General features: G+C 36.5%; 1 protein-coding gene across 1 annotated transcript in view; it reads left to right on the top strand.

The window, feature by feature from the left end:
* Positions 1 to 12,145, top strand: part of eIF2A (eukaryotic translation initiation factor 2A) — a 66,571-nt gene that overhangs the window by 47,706 nt on the left and 6,720 nt on the right. The window contains exon 5 of the mRNA XM_017621191.1: positions 3,524 to 3,795. Coding sequence (XP_017476680.1) covers positions 3,524 to 3,795 — 272 coding nt within the window. The remainder of the gene's footprint in view (positions 1 to 3,523; positions 3,796 to 12,145) is intronic.

Genomic DNA, 12,145 nt, shown 5'->3' on the forward strand with positions numbered 1-12,145 from the left:
TCTGCGTTGGATTTCCAAGCTGACATTATTATCGGTGTTAATGCTGGTTACCAAGTAAACGAAGTTCTCAACTTTCTCGAAATTATAACTGTCAATAGCGACGTGGGTGCCAAGGCGCGTATGTGATACTTCGTCTTGTCCTCGTTTATCATCAGACCCTTTCGCTTTTCTTCCTTATCCATCTTGGAAAAGGCAGCACAGACTTCGCGGTTTTTGTTACCGATTATATCGATGTCATCGGCATAAGCCAGAAATTGCACGCTGAACATGATAGGGAGTCGCCCTTTCTGAAATCCCGTTTGGTGGCGAACAGCTCGGAGAGGTCTTTCATTCCCAAATCTGACGGATCTGGTGATATTGCTCAACGTCTTTTTACACAACCGTATCAGTTTAAGGCGGTGCCAAATTAAGACATAGCGGCGTATAGGCAAATAGGTGGTGAGCGTCGATCCTTTTCTCGCGGGGCTTTTCCAAGATTTGGGGTATTGTGAATACCATTGTGAATACCTGGTCTATAGTGGATTTGCCACGACAGTCGGGTCTGCGTAACCGGAACGACCCAGATTNTTTCTGAAATCCCGTTTGGTGGCGAACAGCTCGGAGAGGTCTTTCATTCCCAAATCTGACGGATCTGGTGATATTGCTCAACGTCTTTTTACACAACCGTATCAGTTTAAGGCGGTGCCAAATTAAGACATAGCGGCGTATAGGCAAATAGGTGGTGAGCGTCGATCCTTTTCTCGCGGGTCTTTTCCAAGATTTGGGGTATTGTGAATACCATTGTGAATACCTGGTCTATAGTGGATTTGCCACGACAGTCGGGTCTGCGTAACCGGAACGACCCAGATTTATATTAGGCCAAGGACTGTCACTCCAGCAACACACCCCAAAAACTCTTTGGGGAACTTGTATGCTGCTACAACAACAACAACACACTGATAAGGCCCAGTCAGTTCATTGACGGTAGGCTTCAGGCTTTCGCACAATACGCTCGATAAGACCTTGTAACCTATGCTTAGAAGGCTGATCCCGCGGTAGTTGGCGCGAATGGCGGGGTCACCTTTCTTGTGGATTGGGCACAGCATACTTAAATTCCAGTCGTCGGGCATGCGTTCATCTGACCATATTCTGCACAAGAGTTGATGCATGCATCTTATCAACTCATCGCCACAGAACTTGAATAGCTCTGCTGGCAGGCTGTCAGCTTCAGCAGCTTTGTTGTTTTCAGACGCGTTATTGCTATTCGTACCTGGTCATAGCAAGCGGTGGAGCATCGACTCCGTCATCATCGACTGGGAGCTCGGGTTATACTCCACAACTTTCTGTGCTGCTTCCATTCAGTATGGTAGAAAAGTGTTTCTTCCGTAAGATAAGTACGTTCTGAACATCGGTAACTAGGTCGCTATTGTTGTTCTTACAGGATTACGCCCTGGTCTTGAAACCTTCCGTAAGTCGCCTAACTCTCTGGTAAAATTTTCGAGCATTCTTCTGTCGACCAGCATTTCAAGCTCTTCGCACTCACGTCTTTCTTGCTATATTTATCATTTGTATACCCTTACCAAAAGCAGATTATTTTGCAAGGTGCAAGAAAGTAGCATACTTTTTTTGACCTATGGAATAAATAAAACATGATTTTTAGATTTACTCCTTTAAACTTTAGTAATATTTTTGTTTTCAACAAAATAAATTTGCACTTAAAATATAGCGAGTTTAACTACAGAATTAAATTTTTTTAACAAATTAATTTTTTGCAGTTATCTTAAACAATTTTAAACAGAAAAATTATAAATGTGTCTTAATATCTCATAACTTGTATTTTTGGCAAATTTTTCCGTGTGAAGCCGAAAAATGATGTGACTCTGACTAAAAAATTTAATTTAAAATGCGTCAACTTCAGGTGCCTTTTTGCTGTGTATTATTAATTTTATAAAAAAATTTCCAACAGAACGTCTAGATTTTGTACAACGAAAATTTTTGCCCGCCCGCACAGCACTGTGTAGCGTCAATAATGCGATAAGGTATTAAAAAAAGGTTAAGAAATACCAAATGTGAATTTTTCATTGATTTTTATTTTTTACTTTTGATCTTGCTTTTGATTGTGCTTTGGTCTTTTCTAAATAAAAGGTATATTTACGTTAATAGTTTTATTGTAATATATCCGTTTTTTCTTAATTTCAAAATCAGGAACCGTTTTTTTCATACTTCATTCCAACACAAACATTTTCACTGTATAAATATATTTAAAATAAAACCGGTTTATCCGTTTTTTCTTAATTTCAAAACCAGGAACCGTTTTTTTTCAGTTTGCAATTTTTCGAATAACTCGAAAACCGGCTTTCGAAAAAAGGCAAATAATCGAACACCCTAGTTTGTACACTCTCATTGCTCGTTTGGGAGTTTAAAGGGGTAACTAACCCTCCTAGGATATCCCATGTTAAAGTGAGTATACAAAGTAACACGCTTATACTCAGAGCAATGAGAAGTAATCGTTAACTCGAACGATGCACCTAAAGTCTACTTAGGTCGTATGCGATAGAATTTTCACATTATTTTTAAGAAGTTCATGGAAACTTAACCTAGTTTACAGGGTATCATTTCCTGGCAAATAACGTATACGATCTGGTAGGGTTCTATATATTGGTTTACAAATACATGCATACATATGCAGTGGCGGCGGAATACATGGGTATGGTGGGTAGTACTACCCACCTGAAATTTTTAAAGGTGGGTAATTACCCACCTGAAAAATTTTTAGAGGAAAAAAAAGTCCAATTGAAAGTCCTGTATTAACCACACCTGAATAGTATTTTCGGAAAATATATTATGAAATGTTTGATCATGTTATTTGCTCCCGGACTAGAAGATTTGATACTGAATCGACAGTACATTTGAAGAAAATCGTCTCGTTTTATAATGGTGATTTTGACGAGTGCAGACTCAATAGCGATAAAGATATAGCTCTGTGCATAATGAGGCCCACAGAGCAAAATCCAGGTCTGTGAAATATGTTGTGCAATTTTTGCGTGAAAACGAATTGTGTGTGGGACTTGTTCCTGAATATGTACGCTTAGATTAGATTACTTGTAACAAGTTCAGGGTCGTTATACTGTAACGGGAGGAGCTTTTATGTTTTGTGTAGGATGAAAAATTATTTGTGCTCGACAATGCACCAAAGTATTTTTAACGAAACCTGTTAACCTTCCCAATTACATCGGCAACCTATTTGCTGTACCTGTATGCTCTTGCCTCCAGCAGAACTACTCACCCGGGCGCAAGGCATTTCGCCGCTGTACATATTTATTTTTATATAATATTATTCAAATGAACAACATATGTATATACATACGTATTATTTCACAATGCTATGTATGGTATGGCACTACCGCTGTGGTGTAGTGGTAAGCAGTGCGCGCTTTCACTCATCAGCACCTGGATTGTGTAAGCGCCAATATATTATTATTATTATGTATGCTAGTAATATAGAAGTAGTTCATACATTTAATCATTTGTATCTGTTTTTTAGGTTTAAAGTGTACCATTACTCTGGTGCCCTCGTGCACGAAACAATATGGCCTCAGGGACAAGAACTTTTAGGGATCGAATGGCAGAAATATGCTGACGGCACGTTTGAGGAACCAATAATAACAAAAGTTAAGCTCGAAGGGATAAAATCGAGTTTACCAGAGGCCAGTAATAAAGCTTATACTCCCCCACACCTTCGGATGCTAAAGGAAGGAAAGGATCCAGAACAATTTATGCCCCGTCCACAAGGAAAACCTAATGTAACCCTGCAAGGTAATTTTTATTTATTATGTAGAAAAGTTATCTTCCATAAAATTCATTCTGTTTATAGATACAGAATTAAAAAAAATGTACTTACATTGAGGTTGTTCACACTTGCCTAGTTATCAGGTTATGTGGTTATATTTATACCTTTCATGAGCATGAAATGGTATTATAACTTTGGTCCGATGTTTGTAAGTACCAGAACAAAAAGAGATAGACCCATGAAAATGTATACTTATATGATCAGAACGTCGAGCTGAGTTGATTTAGCCATGTCCGTCTGTCCGTCTGTCCGTCTGTTTGTATGCAATCTAGTCTCTCAGTTTTCGAGATATCCGGATCAAATTTGGTAGGTGGGTGTATTTTTATAATGTATTAATCATTTGTCGGAACCGGAAGAATCGGACCACTATAACATATAGCTCCCATACAACTGATTGTCCAGATATGAGATTATTATTATTATAACTTCTCCATTTATGCAGCTACGAACATGAAATTTTGCAATACTTGCACCCATTATCAACAGAATACTTACAGTGAAAATTACAAAGATCGGGTCACTATAACCTATAGCTCCCATACAACTGATTGTTCAGATATAAAATTTTGCGTTATAACTCCTCCATTTATATAGCTAGGAACATGAAATTCCGCACTGTTTTCAATAATTATCAACAGAAAACTTACAGCGAAAATTAAAAAGATCGGGTAACTATAACCTATAGCTCCCATACAACTGATTGTTCAGATATGAGATTTTTCGTTATAATTCATCCATTTATGTAGCTAGGACCATGAAATTTCGCGCTGTTTTCACACAGTATCAACAGAAGACTTACTGCGAAAATAACAAAGATCGGGTCACTATAACCTGCAGCCCCCATACAACTGATTGTTCAGATATGAGGTCTTTTATCATAACTCCTCCATTTATGCAGCTAGGAACATGAAATTTCGCACCATTTTCACTCATTATTAACAGAATACTTACAGTGAAAATAACAAGGATCGGATGACTACAACATATATCTTCCATACATCTGATTGTTCAGATATGGGATTTTACTTTAAAACTCCTTTATTTGAACAGCTAAAACCGATAAATTTCGTAAGATATTTTATAAATAATAATACAAAGTCTACTGAGAAAATCGTCAAAATCTATGCTGTATAAGCTTTATCTCCTATAGCACTGATTGTTCAGATACCAGTTTTTGCCATATATCTCCTTTATGTAGGAAACTAAACCCAATAAATTGTGTTACCGGTTTACATACCGATCACATAGCAGTGAAAATCACTTAGATTGGTGCCATATAAAGTATATCTTCCATACCTCTGATTGTTTAGATGCGATTTTTTATATAAGTATGTAACTCCTCTATCGATGTATGCAGATGTATTCAAAAGCAGTAATCTGTCAAAGTAAAATTTGCAGATGTTCATGAAAGGTATGAAGCCTTCGGCATAGCCGAAGACAGCGCTGCTCTTACTTGTTTTTATTCGGTTTACAACAATAAAATACACTACATAATAATAATTTTTAACGAGATAACCTGATAACCATGCAAGTGTGAACAACCTCATTGTGTACGTATTATGTATATATCATAAGGGCAAGCACTGCGCGCCGTTACGTCTAATATTTTAAAATTTTAGGCGATTCTATAAGATATAAAAACTAGAAAATGTGAAATTTTCAATTCGAAAATATAAATATGTGGACATATTTTTAGAATGATCTTAGCATGCATTAGATAAAAATTAAAGTTCATTTACACGAGTCCAAATTGGTTTGAGCAATCGAATTGTTGGCATGAATTCGAAAAAACTTCTGGTTTTAGGGAAACAGTTGCCCACGTAGAATATAAAATAAGACATTCAAAGAGAGTATTTACAAAGTGTGCTTTTTCTACTTGTTCTTTTGTTTGCAATATCACATTGGAATGAAGTTTTGCATTTTACATGATAAATAAAATCTTCGAACTTGGACTACAATCAAAATATAAATCCAAGCGGTTTAATATGTGAATAGAAAAACATTAAAAAGTCGTACTAACAGTCGCACTCAAAAACGTTCATTAAATTATGGCTCACGATCCCTTAACTAATGTTTATTAAAGTTCTTAAAGAGGGATATGGTTCAGAGTCTTTTTTTTTCAATGGCATAACGTACTGTTCTCTAAGTATATATGAAAAGAGTATAATTTTTTTTCCGACAGTGTCGCCTTCAAATGTTCTATTGAATAGATCAGGCGATTGAGGCGGATGCCGTAATGTATGTTTAATGTGGTGCGCAAGCTCCATACGCACATCATGACTAGGGTCATTGTCATGTTGAAATATGAATGACTCTGGCAATTTCAGTTTCCATCACTTTTTTTGACATTTCTCTTCAGGATTTCCATATAATATTTCTTTTCCATAACGTCGGCAATGAATTCCCGCTCACCGACATCTGCAGCCCATACAATTACTCCTCCACCACCGTTCCCACGACAGCCGGTTCTACGTACCGGAATGACTCGGTCTTTACCCGACCAAGGGCTGTTGTTTCGGCGATCTAACTCCGTTTACGTCGGCGAAATCCTTCAAAAGTTCTACGTCCATAAGGCTACATATGCTTCGCATACTTCTGCTCAGAGCTGTCATCGAGTCAAACCCTGGACCAGAAACCTAAACTTGCTGCGCGTGCCAGAGACGAATACACCACAACTCCACCTCCGTCAGGTGCAACTCTTGTAACGGGTGGAGCCACCTCGGAGTTTGCTGAGGCTTTACGACTCACAGGCAATAGACCATGTCATACTTGGCCCCTTGCTGCTCATACCGAGCGTCCTCCGCGGCACACCAGAGTCCGCCTGAGCAGCTCAACATAAACACTACCGCACCCCAAAACAACACAGACAACACAGACGCAACCGCACCACTACCAACACGTCGCCGACAAAAACTCATGCATGGCAATTAAACACTGTTGAATTGCGCCGGATACAACGTTCACCATCGAGATCGCGAGCGTGATAATGGTAGTGGCCTAACGTTCATCACGCAACACATCGCGCAGTATCGTTTTATCGAAGCAGACGTCGACTAAAGGGATACCATCCTAGAATCCGTATAATAGTTGGTGACTTTAATGCGCTCCACGATCTTTGGCATTCAATCCTGTCGCATCATCCTAGGGGAACACACCTGGCTGAGCAGATAAACGATGCGGTATTCTGCACAATGAACGCACCCACCAGAATTAAGGGCAGCTGCAGTAGCTCTCCTTACATACCAATCGTAAGTGCTGGCCCAATAAATAGCATAACGTGGCGACCTATGCCGACTTTGGCATCAGACCACCTGCCCATAATCATCTCGATTGATAAACCTGCGGACTTGTCTTCCGCGGATCACCAAAGCTATGCCAATTGGGAAGAGCATCTGAAGTCCTGTAACTTCGCCTCTGGTGTGAGCAAGCTTTGGTCAGCTGTGAGGTCACTGTCCAATCCGACACGGTGTGACGACAGAGTCGAAATCTCTTTCGACGACAGCTCACACTGCACGGTTAAACGGTTATCTCTCCGAGCTTCTTGAGATAGTGAAGCCAATGTTAAAATACAAGCGTGTGCAAAATTTTAGTAAAATATCTTCAGAACTGAGGGTTTTTTTTTTATAAAATAGTAANGCGTGTGCAAAATTTTAGTAAAATATCTTCAGAACTGAGGGTTTTTTTTTATAAAATAGTAAAAAATTTAAGCAAAGTTTCAAGTACCCCTATCTCCAAAAGTGGAGACAATCGCGCACAAATGGGGACGCCATTGAACTTAAAAGGCTCCAATTAAGTAAGAGCAACTATCAGAACATTTGTCGAAAAAAATTTGGTTTGATACCACGCTCGAAATATTCTGACTACAAGAAGGAGCATAATTAAAAGTACTAAATCGGGGTTTTTACACACTTCTAGAGAACATTTTTTCGAAGCATTTTGCAGGTATATGCAACGTTATAAGGACTAGTAGTTATAAAAATATTTAGATCGTTTCGATGTATTTTCCAAATGTGCCTTCAATTAAGATATTTTTGAAATAAAAATTACGCTCAAGATCGCAGAATATTTTATCTTTAAAAGTTGGTTTATTCTGAAAGCACAGCTCTTGCTAAGGTGTCAACTTATTCATAATTGTTTGTAGAATACAATACATTGTACTTAAAAAGTTCTTAAAATTAAATGCTTCAAAAACTGTACCCGATAGACCGAAAATTTTGAAAATTGTGAAATGTGGAGTTACAGACTTAGAGTTACTTGCCATTTCGTTATTTTTTAATGCACACTTTTCTTACCTGCTACACATGAAGTATACACATAAGTGCTAAATGCCCATTAAATTTCAAATCAGAATATGGTGTGCTTCAAAAGTTTTGACATAATTAATTTTGCCCCTCTAAAAATTACATAAAAAATTCACTTGTTTTCATTATTATTATTTTTTTAATTTAAACACCTATAATTCAAAAGTTATGCAGCAAATTGCTCCAAATATTTTTTGAGGCTTCAAGTATAAGTCAATGAATTATATCCAAAAGGAACCAGCTTGATATAGTTTCCAACAGTGAAAATAAAGCTAAATAACACCAAGGTTACCTGTTTTATAGATTTGCCCATATACGTAGCGGTACTTTTGCGTACCCGTTGCCATATTGCGTTTGGGCACAACAACCCAAAATCGTTGTACAAATTCATAAAGAGTACCCAAAAAAACNTAGTAAAATATCTTCAGAACTGAGGGTTTTTTTTTATAAAATAGTAAAAAATTTAAGCAAAGTTTCAAGTACCCCTATCTCCAAAAGTGGAGACAATCGCGCACAAATGGGGACGCCATTGAACTTAAAAGGCTCCAATTAAGTAAGAGCAACTATCAGAACATTTGTCGAAAAAAATTTGGTTTGATACCACGCTCGAAATATTCTGACTACAAGAAGGAGCATAATTAAAAGTACTAAATCGGGGTTTTTACACACTTCTAGAGAACATTTTTTCGAAGCATTTTGCAGGTATATGCAACGTTATAAGGACTAGTAGTTATAAAAATATTTAGATCGTTTCGATGTATTTTCCAAATGTGCCTTCAATTAAGATATTTTTGAAATAAAAATTACGCTCAAGATCGCAGAATATTTTATCTTTAAAAGTTGGTTTATTCTGAAAGCACAGCTCTTGCTAAGGTGTCAACTTATTCATAATTGTTTGTAGAATACAATACATTGTACTTAAAAAGTTCTTAAAATTAAATGCTTCAAAAACTGTACCCGATAGACCGAAAATTTTGAAAATTGTGAAATGTGGAGTTACAGACTTAGAGTTACTTGCCATTTCGTTATTTTTTAATGCACACTTTTCTTACCTGCTACACATGAAGTATACACATAAGTGCTAAATGCCCATTAAATTTCAAATCAGAATATGGTGTGCTTCAAAAGTTTTGACATAATTAATTTTGCCCCTCTAAAAATTACATAAAAAATTCACTTGTTTTCATTATTATTTTTTTTTTAATTTAAACACCTATAATTCAAAAGTTATGCAGCAAATTGCTCCAAGGCTTCAAGTATAAGTCAATGAATTATATCCAAAAGGAACCAGCTTGATATAGTTTCCAACAGTGAAAATAAAGCTAAATAACACCAAGGTTACCTGTTTTATAGATTTGCCCATATACGTAGCGGTACTTTTGCGTACCCGTTGCCATATTGCGTTTGGGCACAACAACCCAAAATCGTTGTACAAATTCATAAAGAGTACCCAAAAAAACTACCAAGCACTGATAATGATTTTTCATTTGAAATATTATTAAATTGGTATAAATGTGGGAAAGAAAATACTCCGATTTATTGTTTTAATATTATCAAAGGGGCAAGGCCGTTGAGAATACTCACAATTTATGAAACTTCAAAAAATTGTATTATCCGTCAAAAGTTGTTTATTGAAACTACCTTCTTTTTTGGTATCATGTTTTTTTCCAAATTTTACTAAGCACACAATTTTCTGTAAACAAAAACTGACTTCCCAAAGCTATGATCAATCAGCTGTTGAAATTGAACGAAAATTTGCCTATCGTCTTGAAAGAAAAATTGGTGATAGGCAATTTGCAAAGTGTGAGTGTATGCAAATTGAAACAAAATTTGAAATTTTTTTATTGAAATGCTTAAAATCTCTGATTTTGATTTTTCAAACATAAAATTTTTTTGATATGAATTGAATTAATCTCAAAGGTATTTACATACATTTATTACACAAGTTTTTTACGCAATACGTTAATTCTTTTATTTGAAAGCCCGAATTTGTTTTGTTTAACTTTAAATATTGGTATGAATGGTTAACCAACACCGTAAACAATATCATACTGTAAATTTGTTTAGCTAAAAACCCCGTAAATTCAAGAAATTTCGTTTTAATGATGAACAAAAATTTGGTAGTTTGGAAACTGATTTGGTAGGCATTTTGGTACCTAAAACTAAACTCAAGTGTCAACACTGTTTGCATGTGATGCTTACGCTCTTTAAGCAGGCGCTCACTCTCTGTCCATGCTTGTATATGAGCACATTTGACATNTCCTCGTATCCTTGTACAAATAAGGAGCTAAAGCGGCCTTATAAGGGTCGATATCTGTAGACTGGAAAATCGACCAGCTAGTGGTTGAGATGTCATTTACACGGGTCGATTTTGGTTGAACGACAAAAATCTACTAGAAAATCGACCCGTATAAAGGCGCCTTAATCCAGCGAGCAATTATCATTAAAGTTAAAATGCCTTGGTTAAAATTAATAAAAAGTTAATTCATTCTTTCTTTACCGGGACAATTGTTACATCGGTGGGCAACGACGCAATTACAGAACTTTACGACAGAGCAATATTTTTCGATCGGGTTCAAATCGGGCGATTGTGAGGGCCTATTCACGAATTCAAGTGTATTTGCAAAGTTGCTGTAGCTCACCAATGTAACAATCGTGTCGATAAAAAGGTAAAATATAACTTTTAGTTTGCTATTAAAAACCCCACCTCCTTTCTATTTGAAGGGTAAATTTGTTGGTGCAACAAAACGGAGCAGATTTTCAGTTGAGCGAAGTAGAGGACTAGGTTTCAAATTTTTTCAACAAAACGGAACAAATCTACTCCTATCGGAGCGAGGTCCGAACGATGGCTTATTGTGTATAGGAGGACAATGTATGCTCTTTGTTTGGTACACAAAGTCAGTATTACCGCAGCCGTACTGCGATGAACATGATGTCGGTGGTATATAAATAATTTTTTCGCAACTTTTCATACCCTTCCTCCCGTAAACTGTTTTTCCCTTTCTCCAGCCCGCGCTCGCACTTTCGCTACTGCGCGGGCAAAAAAGTGCCATGTCTGTCATAAGTGATCAAAAAACACTGTTGAGGTTGAACTATATTGCTCTTTGCAATCTTTTGATTTAGCTTCAACAGAACTGATTGACTCAAATTTGGGAAAGGTGAAAAATCCTTGCTGAAAACGAAAGATATTCCATGTTGAAAATAAGCACTTAAATAAAATTTGATTTTTAAAACAGACGGCATCCTTTTAAAAACTTTTCGTAATAAAGACATCCACACACCTATGCGATTCTGTCGCAACGAATCCGCTCCATTTTTGATGCTATAGACGTTACTGTTTCGAAAACGCAAGTACGCACACATCTGTGCGATTTTATCGCAGTAAAAACTGTAAATTTATAGACAAACAAAAAGCGTTTTTCAACAAAAATAAAATTCTTAACTTTTCTACATCAAATATATTTTGTTTTCTTACGTTCAATTTTGTTTTAATATTTTAAAATCCTTCTTTTTCGTTCCAAAAACGATTTCGGCAGGATGAAAAGAAGAACTGTAGATGTTCGAATAAATTGCTGCAGCAAAATCGTAGCATTTAAAACTTTGGTCGGCAATGTTGTAATTTTTGTTGGAATAGATTCGCGCCGACAAAATCGCATAAATGTCGGTATATCTTAAAGCTTAAATATGTTTCGTTTGACAACCGTATTATAATATTACATTAAATTGAACTTGATTTAAACAGGTGGCAACCCTCTTCAAAATATTTTCGAAATAAGGCTATCTTAAACCAGTTTCAAATTATGAATCATTTTTAACAAGCTCGAGGCCCAGCAATTAAATAAAACGCAAAAACTTCGTTCTATTGATATTTTTAATTGTCGATATTTCGACCTCAATCTGAGGTCATCTTCAGGACTGTAACTATACATACAAACAAGATAACTTATTATTATTTTTAAATTATTGCAAACATACATTAAACACAACTTACACTCTTGATTGTGCCTGGTGGACT

The sequence above is a fragment of the Rhagoletis zephyria genome, unplaced genomic scaffold (assembly GCF_001687245.7).
Source record: "Rhagoletis zephyria isolate East Lansing unplaced genomic scaffold, Rhagoletis_zephyria_1.1 Rzeph_scaffold_02389, whole genome shotgun sequence".
In the NCBI taxonomy this organism is placed as follows: Eukaryota; Metazoa; Arthropoda; class Insecta; order Diptera; family Tephritidae; genus Rhagoletis; species Rhagoletis zephyria.